Raw genomic sequence first — 21,965 nt, 5'->3', positions numbered from 1 at the left:
GCAGAGGCTCTCACACACATTATATAGACTCTCTTGTGTATAATATAGTGAGGACATTCAGCAGAAGCTCTCACACCACATTATATAGACTCTCCAGTGTATAATATAACAAGGACATTCAGCAGAGGCTCTCACACCACATTATATAGACTCTCCAGTGTATAATATAACAAGGACATTCAGCAGAGGCTCTCACACCATATTATATAGACTCTCCGGTGTATAATATAACGAGGACATTCAGCAGAGACTCTCACACCACATTATATAGACTCTCCGGTGTATAATATAACGAGGACATTCAGCAGAGACTCTCACACCACATTATATAGACTCTCCGGTGTATAATATAACGAGGACATTCAGCAGAGGCTCTCACACCACATTATAGACTCTCCGGTGTATAATATAACAAGGACATTCAGCAGAGGCTCTCACACCACATTATATAGACTATCCGGTGTATAATATAACAAGGACATTCAGCAGAGGCTCTCACACCACATTATATAGACTCTCCGGTGTATAATATAACGAGGACATTCAGCAGAGACTCTCACACCACATTATATAGACTCTCCGGTGTATAATATAACGAGGACATTCAGCAGAGGCTCTCACACCACATTATATAGACTCTCCGGTGTATAATATAACAAGGACATTCAGCAGATGCTCTCACACCACATTATATAGACTCTCCGGTGTATATTATAACAAGGACATTCAGCAGAGGTTCTCACACCACATCTCCGGTGTATAATATAACCTATGAATAGTTTTGAATGTAATTATTTTTTTATAATTCTCATTACAATTCGAATCTCGAAACAATTTTCAGACTTTTTACTATAGAGCTCCGTTCAAGTTTAGATATTTCACCCATTTCCCTTTCCCATTTCTTTTTGCTAAGAAACTCAATTCTTCGTGAGTCAGTATCATTGATCATTTTATTTAATTTTATTTTAAAAAAGATTGACTTCTAATTATATTCCCTATAAGTGTTTCCAACAGCTAATATGATTCTACAAGTAACCTATCTTTATTAACCCCTTAAGGACGCAGGGTTTTTCCGTTTTTGTATTTTCATTTTTTTCCTCATTACTTTCTAAAAATGATAACGCTTTCAATTTTGCACATAAAATTCCATATGATGGCTTATTTTTTGCGCCACCAATTCTACTTTGCAGTGACATTAGTAATTTTACCCAAAAATCCACGGTGAAATGGAAAAAAAAATTCATTGTGCAACAAAATTGAAGAAACAATGTCATTTTGTAAATTTTGGGGGCTTCCGTTTCTACGTAGTGCATTTTTGGGTAAAAATGATACCTTATCTTTATTCTGTAGGTCCATACGGTTATAATGATCCCCTACTTATATAGGTTGGATATTGTCGTACTTTGGAAAAAAATCATAACTACATGCAGGAAAATGTATATGTTAAAAATTCTCATCTTCTAACCCCTATAACTTTTTTATTTTTCCGCATACGGGCCGGTATGAGGGCTAATTTTTTGCGCCGTGTTCCGAAGTTTTTATTTCTATTGATCTGACTTTTTGATCGCTTTTTATTCATTTTTTTTATGATATAAAAAAAGTGACCAAAAATACGCTATTTTGGACTTTGGATTTTTTTTGCGCATACGCCATTGACCGTGCGATTTAATTAACAATCTATTTTTATATATAATATTTATTTGATTTACACCAGAGACTGCCAATAACTGTTTTCGATATACAGCACATTATTATATTTTATTATATTTTATCTCCACATAATTGTTTTACCTTTTTCTTTTTTCCATTTTACCATTTTTGGACCCCTATACCCCATGCAAGGGCCCTGCTGAGGTTTAATAAGTTGTCCTATATTATATTATATTTTAAATAATTGTTGCAACCAATAAATACCACATATTAACTTTTTCTGGACCAACTCTTATTTCTTATATTCCTTTTTCTTTTCTTTTTTCAAATTGTACCTTGAGGACTGGTTTTATATAAATTACGTTTATATACCTTCAAATATATTTTTATAGTTTGGACATTTCCACACGCGGCGATACCACATATGTTTATTTTTATTTACACAGTTTTTTTTTATGGGAAAAGGGGGGTGATTCAAAGTTTTATTGAGGAAGGGGTTAAATGACCTTTGTTTCACTTTTTTTTGCAGTGTTATAGCTCCCATAGGGACCTATAACACTGCACACACTGATCTCTTATGCTGATCCCTTCAAAGCCATAGCTTTGCATGGATCAGCGAGATAGGGGCTTGATTTCTCAAGCCTGTAGCTCAGGCTTGGAGCAATCAAACCCATATCGGACACGGTGGAAACAGGTAAGGGAACCTCAGCTCGCGTCCTAGCTGATCGGGACATCGCAATTTTATTGCGATGTCCCGATCAGCCCGACTGAGCTGCCGGGAAGCATTTACTTTCACTTTCAGACGTGGCGGTAAACTTTGATTGCCGCGTCTGAAGGGTTAATAGCATGCCGCGCACTGTTAGGCCAGGGTCCCAGCTATGAATAGCAGCCGGGACCAACCCGGTATGAGTTTTAAACACCGGGACCGGGCGTAGGGCCTACAGGTCATTAAGAGGTTAAAAATTGTGGTCACTTGTCGAGGTTTTTATTTTATTTTTATTTTATGTCAGATCCTCGGCCTTTGCAGTTAAATCACCACTTTAGGCCTCAAATCTCATCGGTGCTGTCTCACTCCTAAGCCCTGTTTTGCACCCGCAGAGTGCTTTACCGCCTTTTATGGGGTATTTCCTCATTCTGGAGAAATTGGGCTACACATTCTGGGGAGCTTTTTTTTCTGTTACTACTTGTGAAACTAAAAATATTTTGGTTAGTACCAGCAATTTAGTAAGCCAAAGGAGGACAGAACGCCGGCACATACAAAACTAAGCAGCCACTTAGACATGCAGCGACACACGGGACGGGACTGGACTGACAAGTATCCTGTAGCGGAGGTGCGAAGCTTGAACAGGAAGCATAAAGTGAAGACATAGAACAAACAGGAGCCGCACTCACCATCCAGGTCTTTATTTTCTTCCGTCATAAACACGATGTTACAGTGGGGGAGCGGGATGGAGAGCAGGGACCCGGAACAAGCCGTTTCGTGCATCTATGCGCACTTCCTCTAGCCAGAATGACATCTTCTGGCGCCGCGCTCCTGTATATAGGGGCGGCGTCAGACAGTCGCCCGGCAAAATGGTGAGTGTCTAAGTCACGTGAACGGATAATAGCGCATTCCTGGCAGTGGGTTTACGAAAACCCTCTGTGGTAAGTGTGTTCCCCACTGCCTTCAGCTTAACATCAAGAAAATCGAGCTCGCAACCCCCAAAAACTGCGGTGAACAGCATATTTTCTTTATTGGACTGATTTAAATAGTCGACAAATTTATAACTCGTCCTCTGTGGAGTCCCAGACTACAAGTATGTAGTCGACATACCGCAAGAAGGTTTTGATGTACTTACAGAAGGGGTTCGAGGGTGAGAAGACGTACCTGCGTTCAAAGACGGCGTGGAACAAATTGGCATAAGTGCAGGCGACCTGCGTGCCCATGGCCGTGCCGGTCTCCTGCCTGTACCAGTCCTCGCCGTCCTTGAACTCGTTATGGGTAAGGATGAAACGCAATGCGTCACAGAAAGGATATGAACTGCTCCATTTTGTCTGTTTCCGACAGAAACTCACGGACAGCCTGTACACCCGCATCATGGGGGATGCGGGTGTACAGGCTCTCAACGCCCACTGACGCGAGTTGGTACATCTCGTGCCAGTGGAAGTCGGTGAGGGTATTAAGTAAGGCTCCTGTGTCCTTGATAAACGTGGGGGTGGAAGACAAGAGTGGTTTAAGTAAGTATTGCGAAAGGTATTTGGTCACAGAGCCGTTCCCCGCCACTACAGGGCGTCCGGGGGGGGGGGGGGGGGTCGGCTCTGCGACATGTGTACCTTGGGCAAGTAATACCACTTTGGGCTTTGGGTGGCGTGGAGCCTTAGGGAGAAGTTTCTCTGCAGTTTTTTTTTTAGAGATAATGCCCTTTTCACAATTAATACAGAGGAAACTTCTGAGCTGGTCTAAAGTTTTGTTGGTTGGATTCCCTGGTATAGGTCTGTAAGTAGTGGCGTCACTTAGAAGGCGGTGCTTCTCCGCGTCATAGGCGGCAGTGGTCAATACCACGGTGCTGCTGCCTTTATCAGCTTTGACTACTTTGAGGTCCGCTCTGGACGCCAACCACTTTAGAGCTCTAGTTTCATCCGGAGTGAGGTTATCCCCAGGACGGGGGTAAAGCAACGCTTTCACGTCCCTTGTCACCACCCGAGCGAACAAGTCGATAGAACTTCCCGCTGGGGCGGACGGGCAGAATTTAGACGGGTTACCACCTCTGAATGGGGATACCTCAGACCGGGTGGGACTGGTGCTGGGTGTGTTGTCATATGCCAGCTCGCATAGTGTATTACGAGTGTCTCTGTCCGTAGAGGTCATATCTAGAATTGGTGAAAAACCTAGAGGTCCTACTGTAGCTGGAATATCCTTCTCTCTAGGAATCTCTGAAATTTTTGGACTGGTTGAGGCCAAAGTTCAAGCCTTTGGATAGGAGTAACATGCACTCAGCCATGAGAGGGATGTCCGTCAGATTCATTACGTTAGATGGATCGGGGGCAGTCTCTAGTCCTTCCATGTGACCCCCTTCCTCTTGGTAGAGGCGATGGCGGTGTCCTTTTTTCCCTCTCCCTCTCCTCGTTTTCCTTCTAAAGGGAATGAACCTGGGACTGGAACTTGGGGACGAGAGTTCTGCATGCTGGTTGTCTCATCGGACCCGGTAGCATCCGAGTCCGAAGTTCAATAGTCCGCAGGTGGCCTGTGGGCATTTCCTCGTCTACGATTAGGTGGGAAGCATGGGCACCTAGTGGCTTTTTTGTTGGTATTGTGCCACGTAAACAACTGGGCCGATTCATAGTCGGCCTTGTCCTGTACGAATTTCTCCCTTTTACGCTCTTTAATTTCTGCCTGTGTGTCCATCAATTTTTTGTCCAGCAATTTAGTGTTAAAAATCTAATTTTTTACTTTTACAGCCCACTGTTCAAAAACCTGTGGTGTAAGTACTCACTGTAACCCTTGTTACATTCCTTGAGGGGTGTAGTTTCAAAAATGGTATCACATGTGGGGGGTTTCTGCTGTTCTAGCACCATGGGAGCTTCCTAAATGCAACATGGCCCCCAAAAACCATGACAGCAAAATTCACTCTCCAAAATCCCACAGTTGCTCTTTCCCTCTTGAGCCATGTTGTGCGCCTGCAGAGCACTTTATGTCAACATATGAGGTATTTCCATACTCAAGAGAAATTGGGCTACAAATTTAGGGGGGCTTTTTCTCCTTATATCACTTTTAAAAATGAAAAAATGGGCCTACAAGAACATGTTAGTGTAAAAAATGCAGATTTTGATTTCTCTCCTCCACTTTGCTACTATTCCTGTGAAACACCTAAAGAGATAAACTTTCTGAATGTCATTTTGAATACTTTGAGGGGTGCAGATTCTATAATGGGGTCATTTATGGGGTATTTCTTAACCTAGTGCTGGGCGGTATACCAGTTCATACCGAATACTGAAATTTTTTCCCTGCACGACATGAATTTTTCCTATACCGCAATACTGGTCAGGCCCCTCCCCCCTCAAATGAATGAATTATCAGCCGCAGATGAGTTGCAGCGGTGCTGTAAATGAGATGCGGGCCGCGGCGCTTTAAATGAATGACTTGTGGGTCGCGCTTTAATTAAATGACTTGCGGGCCGCAACGCTTTAAATGAATGACTTGCGGGCCGCGGTTTAAAGTGCCGGCCCCCTGCAAGCGATTGGCTTTTAGCGCTTGCAGGGGGAGGTGAAAGCTTGCCGTGGCTCGCAAGTCATTCATTTAAAGCACCAGAGGCCCGCAAGTCATTCATTTAAAGTGCGGCCCACAAGTCATTCATTTAAGGCGCCGCGGCCCGCAAGTCATAAATTTAAAGTGCCGGTGGCCCGCATTTCATTCATTTTAAAGCGCCGCGGCCTGGAGGAGAGAGGAGGGGGGATTAGAGAAATATAGCAGCGCCTGGGGGCATATATGATTAGTTCCTTGGGGGGGGGGCATTACCGTTCAACACCGTGGAACCGCCATAACTTGCAAAAATACAGTGGTCCCTCAAGTTACAATATTAATTGGTTCTGGGACGACCATTGTATGTTGAAACCATTGTATGTTGAGACCATAACTCTATGGGAACCTGGTAATTGGTTCTGAAGCCAAAAAAGGTCATCCAAAAAATTGGAAAAAAGGAGGATTACAGAAAAATAAGTAGATAACTAATACAGATATAGCAAGTCCTTACATATAAAAGTAAGAAAGATCTGCTGGGAGCTGTAATCACTGTCTATGTCTGTGTTTCCCAACCAGGGTGCCTCCAGTTAATGCAAAACTACAACTCCCAGCATGCCCGGACAGCCATTGGCTGTCCGGGCATGCTGGGAGCTGTAGTTTTGCAACAGCTTGAGGCACCCTGGTGGGAAACAATGGTTTATGTAGAGGACAGGAGCTTCTTCAGGGTCCTATACAGTACACACAGTGTCCCAAATGGAGCCGCCCTCACCTGGTGTCCAAAGGAGCAGCTAACCCTGGCACAGGAGTAGTACAGAACTTGTAGTTCCTCCCTGTGCTGTAGGGGGCGCTACCAGACAGCCAGTCAGTGCATGCACTTTAGTAATAGAGGTGATTTACCAGTAAAATGCCCATTCTGATTGGTCAGTTGCTCCACTTGTGACGCGTTTCACAGATCTGGACTGTCTGTAGAATTGTATGTTGAGTCTGGTTTCAAGTTACAGTGGTCCAGAAAAGACCATTGTATGTTGAAACTATTGTATGTTGAGGCCATTGTAAGTTGAGGGATCACTGTACTGTGATATGCATTTATGGTCATACCGCCCAGCACTACCTTAACCCCTTAAGGGTCAGGCCCATTTTGGCCTTAAGGACCAGGCCAATTTATTTTTGCATTTTCCTTTTTTCCTCCTCGCCTTCTAATAATCATAACTCTTTTATATTTCCATCCACAGACCCATATGAGGGCTTGTTTTTTGCATCACCAATTTTACTTTGTATTGACATCACTTATTTTACCATAAAATGTACGGCACAACCCAGAAAATATTATTTATGTGGGAAAATTGAAAAGAAAAACGCAATTTAGCAAATTTTGGAAGGTTTTGTTTTCACGCTGTGCACTTTACGGTAAAAATGACATTTTCTTTATTCTGTGGGTCAATACGATTAAAATGATCCCCATGTTATATGCTTTTCTATAATTGTACCGCTTTATAAAAATCTCAAACCATTTTAACGAAATTAGTATGTTTGAAATTGCCCTATTCTGACCACCTATAACTTTCTAATTTTTCCATATGCGGGGCAGTATGAGGGCTCATTTTTTGCACAGCGATGTGTAGCTTTGTAGTTTTTATTGGTATCACTTTTGCTTAGGTTTTACTTATTAATTTTTTATATATTTTTGGGGGAATAAAATGACAAAAAAGCAGCAATTTTAGATTTTTTTTATGTTTACGTATGCAGCGATACCAAATATGTGCATTAATTTTTTTATGCTTTTTTAGGGTAAAATGGGAAAAACTGATAGGGGGGGGGGTTATATGTGATGAAAATAATATTTATTTGTTATGAAACACTTTATTGTATTATATGATGTCACTGTTGGTCCCTCCCACTAATATGTATGAGGGTAACACCTCCTTATGATGTCACTGTTGGTCCCTCCCACTAATATGTATGATGGTAACACCTCCTTATGATGTCACTAATTTGTCATCCTATATAACACCTGATAAATCTTGTATTCACTATTCTTGAGAAAGACCTGATTGTCAGGTGGAAACGTTGCATCCCCTGTATGTGTATGGACCAATAAACCTCACATTATTTGGACACCATTTGGAGCGCCGTCTTCCATCGTTTTTGTATATCTGGAGTCAGGAGTCTGTAATAATAGGTGGGAGAACAATCTCGCTACGTCAAACAGAATATAAAAAATAAATAAATAAAAACCTATAAGAATTTATGGGATTCCGTACTCCCATTCATCTAACTTTTGAATTTCCGCAAGCGGAAATTTTGCCGTGTGAATAGACCCTAAGATTCCGCTGCACACTAAGGAATTGCAGTTTTAGATCGCAGTGGTCCGAGCGCTGTGGCCCCCCGCGATCATTTGTACGGAGCCTCGGCCACATCCCCCTCACCCAAAGAGGGGGCCAAAACCCCCCCTCTCCATTTATCTCCATGGTAGAGCTGTTTGGCTATCCTTGGCTCTCCCACAGAGATATATGGAGGGGGCGTGGCGGCCCTTGCTTCGGGCGGAGGTTGTGATGCGCCGCTATGAAGGAATGTCGGGGCTCTAAGCAGGAGATCGCGCGGAGGGGGGGGGGGGCACAGCGCTCGAACCCCCCGCTATCTAAAACTTTAAAAAACTTCTTCTTTAACCCAAAACACCAAGGGCCCCGACTTCCATCTGCAGCACACAGTAAACTTGGGTGCATGCCGAGGATCCTGCTACACCACTATCAAGTGCAGGCCCTCCATTACTAAGATGGTGTAGGGGCCTTTGGAAGTTACAAGGGACTACTGTTTGCGACTCCAAACCACCATGGACATAAACTTGACATCCCACCACCATCTGGGTAACACTACAAGTCCCAGCATTGATCTCTGGCACACCAAACATACAGGCTTGATTTGTACATACATTCAGATTCCTACAGAGGTGACCGGGACACAGAGAACCTCTCAGGCTTGGACTTGTAGTGGTAATAATGATGATGGAGGTCACTGTACTACTGTTAGGACTTTGGTAGGGACAGTAGAGACTTGTAGACATAGAAGACTTACAGATTAGATGTGGCTGCAGACTTGTAGGCTTTGGCCTAGCTGGACTGGACTGAACTTGTACAGGACTGGTGCTTTACTGTCCAGGAACTAAGAGCAGGAACCAAGAGGCTAAGGGGAAGATTTATCAGAACCAGAGGAAAACCTCTCCAGTTGCCCATAGCAACCAATCAGATCGCCTCTTTCATTTTTCACAGGCCTATGGGCAACTGCCCCCAATCTTCCTGTGCACAGGTTTTGATAAATCTCCCCCTAAGTGTGGAGACTACAGCCCTTTATATATCAGGGGCTGGACTAAAGCCCATTGGTAGCTGGTTGCCTGTGGTTACCTGTGCCTCAGGAACTCTGGGTATCAGGTGATTAGTTTGCTTCTACCTGTATATATAGATCGGTTTGTTTGGTTTGTATCTCCTCGGTCTGTCATATAATTGTACACGACAAAGATCTTCTCTTCCTAAAGTATACCAGGAGTACAGCAATGTGTTTGATAAGATGTAGGCGGGGGGCACTACCTCCCCACAGACCCCATGATTGTACCATTGAGCTTCAACCAGGTGCTATACCCCCAAAGGGCCGAGTCTACCCTCTGTTTGTGGCAGAGAACCAAGCCATAGAGGAGTATGTTACAGATGGACTGTCCCAGGGGTTCATCCAAAAATCTAGTTGAGGCCCCTGGGATTGGTGAGTTGAGGCCCTGTATCAATCGCAGGGGCCTCAATCACAATGCAGATTATACAAGTCTTACACAAGTCTTTCTGGACAAGTCTGATCTGAAAATTCCGTTGTGTGCACAGTGCAGCAGAATCTTATTGAAGTTGCATATACTAAAATCCAAGTATCGCTCTAGAGGTCCATGTAGCAGAAGCTCAAAACTGACTGTAAGGCAATTAGTGACACCCTCCTTGAAGGCCAAGAGAGGGTATGGATGTCTACCGGAAACGTGATTCCCCGCACTTCTACCAAAACAATTACTCCCCTGTATATTGGGCCCTACTGCGTACTTAGACAAGTTAACCCAGTTGCCTATGAACCTAACCTCGCGCCCTCCATGCGGACTTCCGAGATCTTCCACATTTCATTCTTAAAGTTGTTGTTATGCAATCACTACACCTCACTACACCTTGACGAGGTCGGATTATGAGGTCTGCAGTATGATTGACTCCCATATGTCCAGGGGCGGCCTCCAGTATCTAATCCTCTGGAAAGGCTATGGACCAGAGGAACGGTCCTGGGTTCCAGCTACAGATGTTTGCGCTTCTTCCCTTCTCCGTACCTTTCATGCTTAATCCCTTCACAAATCTGTTGCTCCCCTATGTGGAGGGTTCATTAAGAGGTGGGTACTGTGAGGGCTCTTGTCTTTCCTTTGCTCCACTGCTGGTTTCTCAGACAACAAAATCTTAGCTGATGTTAATGAGCAGCTACTTATTTCCCTGGCTACTGTTCAATCAGTCAGCCCCTTCCCTGCTGAGTCCTGGCTATTTAACAGCAACAGTTCAAAGACCATGTAAGGGCATTGGCAGTCTGATCTCCAAGAGCGTTACTGTTGTTCTTGTTTGTGATTCCATTTATGTCCCTGGCCTGGCTGACATCCACTTTGGTTCCTAATCCTGGTTCTGACTTTGGCTATTCCTGATTACCAGCTTTGGTTCCTGACCCCTGGCTGTGTGTTTGACCTGTTTCCTGCTTTAGTTTATTTTTGTATTTTTTTTATCATTTTAAAATTTGTTTAGTAATAACTATAGGGAGTAAAGAAAGTGGGGTTAGGGGAGAAGGGAAATCAGAATCAGTCGTAGAGCAGTCTCGTAATACCGACAAAGTTACATATAAAAGAGGAAAGAACTAGAGAGGCCAAGGAGGAGTGCGGGGGCCACAAAATGGGCCCTATAGAAGGAGGGACTGAGGAGAATTCCATATCCACATGAGGAGGAATATAAAGGGGAGGATGAGAAAAAGAAGAGCGAACGAGCTCTAATAATCCAGAGGAAGGAAAAGCTTTATAATAAGTGTGTAAATCCGGAAACACAAAACCGCCGTCTAATGTCTTCAGGGTGAGCGTCTATACGGGACACGTGGTCTCTTCTGAATCATAACAAAATTACTAAATAACCATCGGATAGAAGAAAAATAACAATTCCGTACTATGATAGGGACGGACTGTAAAAATATAAAATATTATTGGTAAATATAAGATTTAAGAACCTTTTTCCTTCCAATCCACGACATATATGGGAATTTACGAGCGTGTAACTGGGTCTTCAATCGGTGTAATAATGGCGCAAAGTGTGAAGTAAAGAGATCTTGTACCAGATGTGATCAGATCTCTAGGGATTTTATACCCCGGGGAGGACAAAGAAAAGGAAAAGAATTACACCGATGTTTACTGAACCCGGGGGACGCTGAGATATTGACTTGAATTAAAATCTCTATAATCATAATGAGAAGGGGGCGGGGACAACACTGACGCGTTACATTCCCTATATACAACGTCAGGGACAATATTACATTTATTATAAGTCCAGTGTGCGGAGATGAATATAAGAATAATAAATAATATAATATAGAGAACTTCTTAAAAAATGATAACAAGTTTGGAGATAAAGCATATATTGTATAAATATATATAAGTATGTATTACTGTCAACTATCCTATGTACATGGTGAATATATAGATGTGTTATCTGCATCATTTATTACTCTGAATTGCCTTCTCTCCTTTGTGAGTTATTTGATGTTGAACAAGATGTGATTGCTGAGTAAAACATTTTCTACATTCTGAACATGAAAATGGCTTCTCCCATGTGTGAGTTCTTTGATGTTGAATAAGACTTGATTGATCAGGAAAACATTTAGCACATTCTGCACATGAAAATGGCTTCTCCCCTGAGTGAGTTCTTCGATGTTTAACAAGATCTGATTTCTGAGAAAAACATTTCCCACATTCTGAGCATGAAAATGGTTTCTCTCCTGTGTGAGTTATTTGATGTCTAACAAGGTCTGTTTTCCGAGTAAAACATTTCCCACACTCTGCACATGAAAATGGCTTCTCCCCTGTGTGAGTTATTTCATGTTGAACAAGATTTGATTTCTTAGTAAAACATTTCCCACATTCTGAACAAGGAAATGGCTTCTCACCTGTGTGAGTTCTCTGATGTTCAACAAGCTGTGATTTAGATGTAAAACATTTCACACATTCTGAACATGAAAACAGTTTTTCCCCTGTGTGAGTTCTCTGATGCTGTACAAGCCACATTTTAGAAGTAAAATATTTTCCACATTCTGAACATGAAAATGGCTTCACTCCTGTGTGAGTGGTTTGATGTCCAACAAGATGCGATTTTTGAGTGAAACATTTTCCACATAGTGAACATGAAAATGGCTTCTCTCCTGTGTGAGTTCTTTGATGTAAAAGAAGATGCGATTTAAAAGTAAAACATTTACCACATTCTGGGCATGAAAATAACTTCTCCTCTGTGTGAGTTTTTTGATGTACAACAAGACCTGATTTCTGAGTAAAACATTTCCCATATTCTGAACATGAAAATGGCTTCTCTCCTATGTGAGATTTTTGATGTACAAGACCTGATTTAATAGTAAAACATTTCCCACGTTCTGCACATGAAAATGGCTTCTCTACTGTGTAAGTTATTTTATGTTTCCCAAGATCTGATTTCTGAGTAAAACATTTCCCACATTCTGCACATGAAAATGGCTTCTCCTCTGTGTGAGTTCTTTGATGCTTAACAAGATCTGATTTCTGAGTAAAGCATTTCCCACATTCTGAGCATGAAAATGGTTTCTCTCCTGTGTGAGTTATTTGATGTCTAAAAAGGTCTGTTTTCCGAGTAAAACATTTCCCACACTCTGCACATGAAAATGGCTTCTCCCCTGTGTGAGTTATTTCATGTTGAACAAGATTTGATTTCTTAGTAAAACATTTCCCACATTCTGAACAAGGAAATGGCTTCTCACCTGTGTGAGTTCTCTGATGTTCAACAAGCCATGATTTAGATGTAAAACATTTCACACATTCTGAACATGAAAATGGCTTCTTTCCTGTGTTAGTGGTTTGCTGTTCAACAAGATACGATTTCTCTCCTGTGCGAGTTTTCCGATGCACAACAAGATCTGATTTAGAAGTATAACATTTCTCACATTCTGGACATGAAAATGGCTTCTCCTCTGTGTGAGTTCTTTGATGTACAACAAGACCTGATTTATTAGTAAAACATTTCCCACATTCTGAACTTGAAAATGGTTTCTCCGCTGTGTGAGTTCTTTGATGTCGAGTAACATCTGATTTCGAAGTAAAACATTTCCCACATTCTGAACATGAAAATGGCTTCTCCCTTGTGTGAGTTCTTTGATGTTTAAGAAGACTTGATTTGTCAATAAAACATTTTTCACATTCTGAACATGAAAATGGCTTCTCCCCTGTGTGAGTTCTTTTATGTTGAACAAGATGTGATTTCTTAGTAAAACATTTCCCGCATTCTGAGCATGAAAGCAGCTTCTCTCCTGAGTGAATTCTTTGATGTACAACAAGGTCTGATTTCCGAGTAAAACATTTCCCACATTCTAAACATGAAAATGGCTTCTCCCCTGTGTGAGTTCTTTGATGTCTAAGAAGACTTGATTTGTCAGTAAAACATTTTCCACATTCTGAACATGAAAATGGCTTCTCTCCTGTGTGAGTTCTTTGATGTACACCAAGGTCTGATTTAAAAGTAAAACATTTCCCACATTCTGAACATGAATATGGTTTCTTTCCTCTTTGAGCTCTTTCATGTCCAACACCCCTTCTATGACTTTCTTTTTGCTGAACATCCTGTGATGACTGAGAAGACAGGACCTGTATATAAGGATGAGATGACAGATCTTGGCTGTGAAGGGCTGAGGGTGTATCTGGGATAATGGAATGTTCTTCATATGTATCTTGTGTGATATCATCATCTGCTTTATAATCTGAAGATATAAGATTCTCCTCTGATCTCCTGGTACAAGAATCTGCAGAGAATAACACAGATTTTATTTTTGAGTATTAACCCCTTAACAACCCAGGACATTAGTGCATTTCTAAGCAATAGTACTTAGTAAATCCACCCTTCATTTTAAGGGTGCGGTCACACGGAGTAAACCAAGAGGAATTCACGCCGAAAAATTTACAGGCAGAAAAAATCATTTTATTTTCACGCAGAATTAGCGCACAGAAATGGGGGAGAAAGAAGTGAAGGGTTTTTCAGCCATTTCCGCGCAAATTTCGCGTGAAAACGATGTCGGACTGAATTTTTTTTTTACCATTGACTTCTATTGATTTCTGCTAGGGGTTTCCGCTTGAAGAATGGACATGCTCTTTCTTCAAGCGGAACAGAATTCAGCATCGGCATTCCACTAGCAGAATTTCCGCTGTGTGAACAGGACAGCGGAAAAAACATTAAAGAGCACCTGTCATCAACAAAAACTTTTAATATGTTGTTCATAATCATTAATGAAGAGATATTGTAATATATCTTCATTAAAAAAATATTAATATTTATACCAGTTTTTTCATTTTATACTTTTGGCCACTAGGGGTCTCTCTTCTATGCTTGGTCTGCAGGCAGCTTCCTATGCTTTTCATAGTAAGTGTACAGCTTTTAGGACTAATGCTGAAGGGCTCTGGTCCTTCCACCGGAAGTTCAGTACTCTCAGCTCAGGACTCGCTCCAAGCCTGTGAGCTACAAGCCTGCACATGCCTCTCATATAACAGCCAGTCACCTCCCCCTCCCCCCTGCTCTGTGTTCTCTCTGCCCCTCACCACACGTTATCTTATACATTGTATTATCTCACTGCACCCCCTGCTCTGTGCCCCCCCCCCCCCTACCCCCTGACATTCATCTTAATTACTGCCTCTGTAATTGCTCCCTCAGCCCCTGGTTCTCAGCATTGGCTTTTTAGTGCAGAGAGACACAGGAGAGAGACAGAGGCTGCCGTCCCTCCCCTGTACTTAGTCTGTATGCACACTGCAGAGCAGTGTTTCCCAACCAGGGTGCCTCCAGCTGATGCAAAACTACAACTCCCAGCATGTCTGGACAGCTGTTGGTTGTCTGGGCATGCTGGGAGTTGTAGTTTTGCAACAGCTGGAGGTGCCCTGGTTGGGAAACACTGCTACAGAGGGAGAGCAGCATACAGGAAGACTGGCAGAAGCAGAGTCCCAGCCAAGCTTCATGTGACATCATGCCTGCCGGGACCCGCCTCCTTCCACCCCTCAGAAAGACAGTGATCCTGAGCTAATGAAGAGGGATTAAAAAAAGGTATTTCCACTGCGTTTTAAACCTCAATAAACACAGGGATAGGCATAGTTATAGAGTAAGGGACAGATGGGAAGGGGGATCAGGGAAAGTTTAGATGATGACAGGTACTCTTTAAAGTCAATGGGCAGAGGAGATGAGCGTTCATTTGGAGCGGAGAATTCAAGAGGAATTACTAGAGTAAATTCCTCTTGAATTACTCCGTGTGAACGCACCCTAGCTCCTTAAGGACGTAGGGCGTACCGGTATGCCCTACGCCCGGTCCTGGTATTTAAAACGGGGTCATGCCGTCAAGCATCATACAGGGTCGGTCCCGATCTGAACGTCGTGCAGCGCACTATTAACCCTTTAGACGCAGCGATCAAAGTTGATCGCCGAGTCTAAATTGAAAGTAAAAACTCCCCGCCAGCTCAGTCGGGCTGACCGGGACTATTGCGATAAAATCATGATGTCCCGATCAGCTAGGACGCGAGCGGAGGTCTCCTTACCTTGCTCTGTCATGTCCGATCGGCGTTTGATTGCTCCAAGCCTGAGCTACAACTGAGCTGCTTGAGCAATCGAGCCCCTAGAACACTGATCCATGCAAAGCTATGGCTTTGCAGGGATCAGCATAAGAGATCAGTGTGTGCAGTGTTATAGGTCCCTATGGGATAACAATGATCAGTATAAGAGATCAGTGTGTGCAGTGTTATAGGTCCCTATGGGATAACAATGATCAGTATAAGAGATCAGTCTGTGCAGTGTTATAGGTCCCTATGGGATAAGAATGATCAGTATAAGAGATCAGTGTGTGCAGTGTTATAGGTCCCTATGGGATAACAATGATCAGTATAAGAGATCAGTGTGTGCAGTGTTATAGTCTCCTATGGGATAACAATGATCAGTATAAGAGATCAGTGTGTGCAGTGCTATAGTCTCCTATGGGATAACAATGATCAGTATAAGAGATCAGCGTGTGCAGTGTTATAGTCCCCTATGGGATAACAATGATCAGTATAAGAGATCAGTGTGTGCAGTGTTATAGGTCCCTACTGGATAACAATGATTAGTATAAGAGATCAGCGTGTGCAGTGTTATAGTCCCCTATGGAATAACAATGATCAGTATAAGAGATCAGTGTGTGCAGTGTTATAGTCTCCTATGGGATAATAATGATCAGTATAAGAGATCAGTGTGTGCAGTGTTATAGTCTCCTATGGTATAATAATGATCAGTATAAGAGATCAGTGTGTGCAGTGTTATAGGTCCCTACTGGATAACAATGATTAGTATAAGAGATCAGCGTGTGCAGTGTTATAGTCCCCTATGGGAGCTATAACACTGCAAAAAAAAAAAAGGGAAAAAAATAATAAAAAGTAATAAACCCCTTCCCTACTAAAACTTTTAATCACCCCTCTTTTTCCATAAAAAAAAAGTGAAATAAAAGTAAACATATGTGGTATCGCCGCGTGCGTAAATGTCCAAACTATAAAAATATATTGTTAATTAAACCGTGCGGTCAATGGCGTACGCGCAAAAAAATGCCAAAGTCCAACATAGCGTATTTTTGGTCACTTTTTATATCATGAAAAAATGAATAAAAAGTGATCAAAAAGTCCGATTAATACAAAAATGGTACCGCTAAAAACTTCAGATCACGGCGCAAAAAATGAGCCCTCATACCGGCCCATACACGGAAAAATACAAAAGTTATAGGGGTCAGAAGATGACAATTTTAAACGTATACATTTTCCTGCATGTAGTTATGATTTTCTCCAGAAGTGCGACAAAACGTGTAATTTTTACCAAAATATGTACTGTGTAGAAACGGAAGCCCTCAAAATTTACAACATTTAATTTTTTCATCAATTTTGTCCCACAATGATTTTTTTTTTTCTGTTTCGCCGTGGAATTTTGGGTAAAATGACTAATGTCACTGCAAAGTAGAATTGGTGGCACAAAAAATAAGCCATAATATGGAATTTTATGTGCAAAATTGAAAGAGTTATGATTTTTAGAAGGTTATGAGGAAAACATGAAAATGCAAAAATGGAAAAACCCTGTGTCCTTAAGGGGTTAAATAAGATTTACTGCAAAACTGAAGATAGTTGCTATGATTAGAGATGAGCGCACTTACAGTAAATTTGATTCGTCATGAACTTCTCGGCTCGGCAGTTGATGGCTTTTCCTGCATAAATGAGTTCAGCTTTCAGGCGCTCCCGTAGGCTGGAAAAGGTGTATACAGTCCTAGGAAAGAGTCTCCAGCCACAGGAGCACCGGAAAGCTGAACTCATTTATGCAGGAAAAGCCATCAACTGCTGAGCCGAGAAGTTCGTGACAAATCGACTTTACTGTAAGTTTGCTCATCTCTAACTATGATAGCGGAGCAGCCATACAACAGTGGTGTCAAACTGTGGCCCTCCAGATGTTGCAAAACTTCAACTCCAGCATGCTGGGACACCAAAGGTCTGTCTGCCTCCTCCAGAGGATGCACACTGTCCCCGAAAGGTAAATCAAGGCTTCCCTCTCATGGTATCCCTTAGTGCAGTGGTCTTCAATCTGTGGCCCTCCAGATGTTGCAAACGTCAACTCCCAGCATGTCCGGGAGTTGAAGTTTTGCAACATCTGGAGGTTGACACCGCTGCCTTATAAGGAGCGGGGACACCAGTTTTTGACAATCATGTGGACACAGCCTCAGGGAAAATCACTGCTATGGGGCCCGGTCAGGGACCAGATGACCGTGCCCCCCAATCCACCTGACCCCGCAGGTTATAATGGAGCAGTCATCCAAACGCCCCCTTTATAATCCTCATGCCAGCCAGAGAATTCAGGCAAAGGATAGGGGATACGTTATAGATCACGGGGGTCCGACCCTTGGGACTCCCTGCGATCTCCTGAACGGGGCCCTGACAGTCTGCTAGAAGGGAGCGGACCGACCCTGCATGGAGCGGTGGACGACACTCCCCCTCCATGTATCCCATAGAAATACATGTAGGGGGTGTGTCAGCCGCGGCATCCTGTGGGGGTGAGAACGGCCGCTTCTGGCAGACTGCTGGGGCCCCATTCAGGAGATTGCGGGGAGTCCCAAGGGTCGGACCCCCGTGATCTATAATCTATTCCCTATCCTGTCTAGGCAGACAGTGAAGTTTTCCTGGAACAAAGTTAAAAGGGGAACCGTTATTTTTAATGATTTTCGCTCACGGCTCACCAGCCGCACCTATACCTCCATTTGGACCCACACAGGTGACCCAAACCGGAACATTTCCGTATCAGAGGGAAAGAATAAAGGGATTTAAAGATTCCAGTGGTCGTGACATCCCGGCCACGCCCCCTCATTATGTGACAGCACGAGGGGGCGTGGCCATGACTTTACGATCACTGCCTCTGGTTCTGAGCCTTCTGAACAAAAAGTTCAGAACGCTGGAGCACCGGAGTACCCCTTTAAAGGAAAATTCTAGTACATGAGTACTTATCCCTTAGTCACAGAATCCTGTGTATAGGGGATATATGTCTGATTACTGGGGGGGTCCGACCACTGAGACCCCTGCGTTCTCCTGCCTGGCATCCCATTTGTGTATCTCCATCTCTCCCATAGAGATTCATGGAGAGACATGTCGGGCACCTCTTGGTGCGGTGGTTGACAGTAATCCCTGCACGGAGCGGAGGTCACCTGTGCCTGGAGAGATCTGGGGTGCTGGGCAGGAGATCACGGGGGGGTCCCGGCGGTCAGACCCCCACGATCAGACACTTATCCCCTCTCCTCAGGATGAAAAAGGAAAGATAGCGACTCCAGAGAGACAGAGAGCTGGTATCTACTGCTATATGGAGTAATATTAGTCTGTATATAATGTGATTCATAAACAGTATGGCGGTATTATTCAGTCACTCTGTAGTGGTGATGGGATCAAGTCGACTGCTATAGAGTAAATATAGAGGGGGATAGTATTTGCCCTGAAGTCCCAAAGATTCTAGTTACACAAATACTTTCCGAAAATATTATTGTGACAGAATAGAATCTGTGACCCTTCTCTGTATTTAGTGGTTACTACTCACCTGGGTGGTTACCCGTAAGAATGTCCTCCTTATACTGCTCATCACCGCTCACATCTGTCTCTTCTTCTTCCTTTATGTCTGTAGCATTAATATAGATCAGATCTTTCCCTGTAGGAATGTCCTCCTTATACTGCTCATCACCGCTTACATCTGTCTCTTTTACTTCCTTTATGTCTGTAGCGTTCATATAGATCAGATATTTTCCTGTAGGAATGTTCTCCTCATACTGCTCATTGCCACTCACATCTGTCTCTTCTTCCTTTATGTCTGTAGCATTAATATAGATCAGATCTTTCCCTGTAGTAATGTCCTCCATATTCTGCTCATCAAGAGGACGGGGACACCTCTCTGGTGCTGTTCTCTTACTGGATCTGACTGTAGGGAACACATACAGAGACTGAATTCATTCTTTACATACAAATAATGAGAGGACGTGTGTATATAGTCATGTCTATTACCTGGTGATGTGAGGAGCTGCTGATCCTCCATCATGACCTGATCCTTGTACTGATCCTTGTGTCCTTCTACATACTCCCACTCCTCCATGGAGAAATAGACCGCCACGTCCTGACACCTTATAGGAACCTGACACATAATGATACAGTCATCACCCCGACCCCTCCAGTGGTGTTACTGTATAATGTCCCAGCATTCCCAGCAGTGTCACCTCTCCAGTCATCACCAGATCCCTCCATTACTGTATAATGTCCCAGCATTCCCAGCAGTGTCACCTCTCCAGTCATCACCAGACCCCTCCATTACTGTACAATGTCCCAGCAGTGTCACCTCTCCAGTCATCACCAGACCCCTCCATTACTGTATAATGTCCCAGCAGTGTCACCTCTTCAGTCATCACCAGACCCCTCCATTACTGTATAATGTCCCAGCAGTGTCACCTCTCCAGTCATCACCAGACCCCTCCATTACTGTATAATGTCCCAGCAGTGTCACCTCTCCAGTCATCACCAGACCCCTCCATTACTGTATAATGTCCCAGCATTCCCAGCAGTGTCACCTCTCCAGTCATCACCAGACCCCTCCATTACTGTATAATGTCCCAGTATTCCCAGCAGTGTCACCTCTCCAGTCATCACCAGACCCCTCCATTACTGTATAATGTCCCAGCAGTGTCACCTCTCCAGTCATCACCAGACCCCTCCATTACTGTATAATGTCCCAGCAGTGTCACCTCTTCAGTCATCACCAGACCCCTCCATTACTGTATAATGTCCCAGCAGTGTCACCTCTCCAGTCATCACCAGACCCCTCCATTACTGTATAATGTCCCAGCAGTGTCACCTCTCCAGTCATCACCAGACCCCTCCATTACTGTATAATGTCCCAGCATTCCCAGCAGTGTCACCTCTCCAGTCATCACCAGACCCCTCCATTACTGTATAATGTCCCAGTATTCCCAGCAGTGTCACCTCTCCAGTCATCACCAGACCCCTCCATTACTGTATAATGTCCCAGCAGTGTCACCTCTCCAGTCATCACCAGACTCCTCCATTACTGTATAATGTCCCAGTATTCCCAGCAGTGTCACCTCTCCAGTCATCACCAGACCCCTCCATTACTGTATAATGTCCCAGCAGGGTCACCTCTCCAGTCATCACCAGACCCCTCCATTACTGTATAATGTCCCAGCAGTGTCACCTCTCCAGTCATCACCAGACCCCTCCATTACTGTATAATGTCCCAGCAGTGTCACCTCTCCAGTCATCACCAGACCCCTCCATTACTGTATAATGTCCCAGCAGGGTCACCTCTCCAGTCATCACCAGACCCCTCCATTACTGTATAATGTCCCCGCAGTGTCACCTCTCCAGTCATCACCAGACCCCTCCATTACTGTATAATGTCCCAGCAGTGTCACCTCTCCAGTCATCACCAGACCCCTCCATTACTGTATAATGTCCCAGCAGTGTCACCTCTCCAGTCATCACCAGACCCCTCCATTACTGTATAATGTCCCAGCAGTGTCACCTCTCCAGTCATCACCAGACCCCTCCATTACTGTATAATGTCCCAGCATTCCCAGCAGTGTCACCTCTCCAGTCATCACCAGACTCCTCCATTACTGTATAATGTCCCAGCAGTGTCACCTCTCCAGTCATCACTAGACCCCTCCATTACTGTATAATGTCCCAGCAGTGTCACCTCTCCAGTCATCACCAGACCCCTCCATTACTGTATAATGTCCCAGCATTCCCAGCAGTGTCACCTCTCCAGTCATCACCAGACCCCTCCATTACTGTATAATGTCCCAGCAGTGTCACCTCTCCAGTCATCACCAGACCCCTCCATTACTGTATAATGTCCCAGCAGTGTCACCTCTCCAGTCATCTCCAGACCCCTCCATTACTGTATAATGTCCCAGCAGTGTCACCTCTCCAGTCATCACCAGACCCCTCCATTACTGTATAATGTCCCAGCATTCCCAGCAGTGTCACCTCTCCAGTCATCACCAGACCCCTCCATTACTGTATAATGTCCCAGCAGTGTCACCTCTCCAGTCATCACCAGACCCCTCCATTACTGTATAATGTCCCAGCATTCCCAGCAGTGTCACCTCTCCAGTCATCACCAGACCCCTCCATTACTGTATAATGTCCCAGCAGTGTCACCTCTCCAGTCATCACCAGACCCCTCCATTACTGTATAATGTCCCAGCAGTGTCACCTCTCCAGTCATCACCAGACCCCTCC

The 21,965-nt window shown here is 43.7% G+C and overlaps 2 protein-coding genes across 2 annotated transcripts in view; both read right to left on the bottom strand.

Annotated features, from left to right (window-relative positions):
- LOC130298176 (uncharacterized) overlaps positions 1 to 10,218 on the bottom strand; it is a 69,824-nt gene extending 59,606 nt beyond the window's left edge. Inside the window, exons 1-2 of the mRNA XM_056551087.1 lie at positions 10,212 to 10,218; positions 8,942 to 9,013 (exon numbers count right to left, since the gene is read on the bottom strand). Coding sequence (XP_056407062.1) covers positions 8,942 to 9,013; positions 10,212 to 10,218 — 79 coding nt within the window. The remainder of the gene's footprint in view (positions 1 to 8,941; positions 9,014 to 10,211) is intronic.
- A 1,000-nt stretch (positions 10,219 to 11,218) lies between these two features.
- LOC130298175 (oocyte zinc finger protein XlCOF7.1-like) overlaps positions 11,219 to 21,965 on the bottom strand; it is a 45,440-nt gene continuing 34,693 nt past the window's right edge. Inside the window, exons 5-7 of the mRNA XM_056551086.1 lie at positions 19,716 to 19,842; positions 19,258 to 19,632; positions 11,219 to 13,942 (exon numbers count right to left, since the gene is read on the bottom strand). Of these exons, the coding sequence (XP_056407061.1) occupies positions 11,622 to 13,942; positions 19,258 to 19,632; positions 19,716 to 19,842 (2,823 nt within the window). The 3' untranslated portion in view covers positions 11,219 to 11,621. The remainder of the gene's footprint in view (positions 13,943 to 19,257; positions 19,633 to 19,715; positions 19,843 to 21,965) is intronic.

Source organism: Hyla sarda (genome assembly GCF_029499605.1).
Source record: "Hyla sarda isolate aHylSar1 chromosome 1 unlocalized genomic scaffold, aHylSar1.hap1 SUPER_1_unloc_3, whole genome shotgun sequence".
Lineage (NCBI taxonomy): Eukaryota > Metazoa > Chordata > Amphibia > Anura > Hylidae > Hyla > Hyla sarda.
Note: the sequence above shows the minus strand (reverse complement) of the source record. Positions and strands in the feature narration are given on the sequence as shown.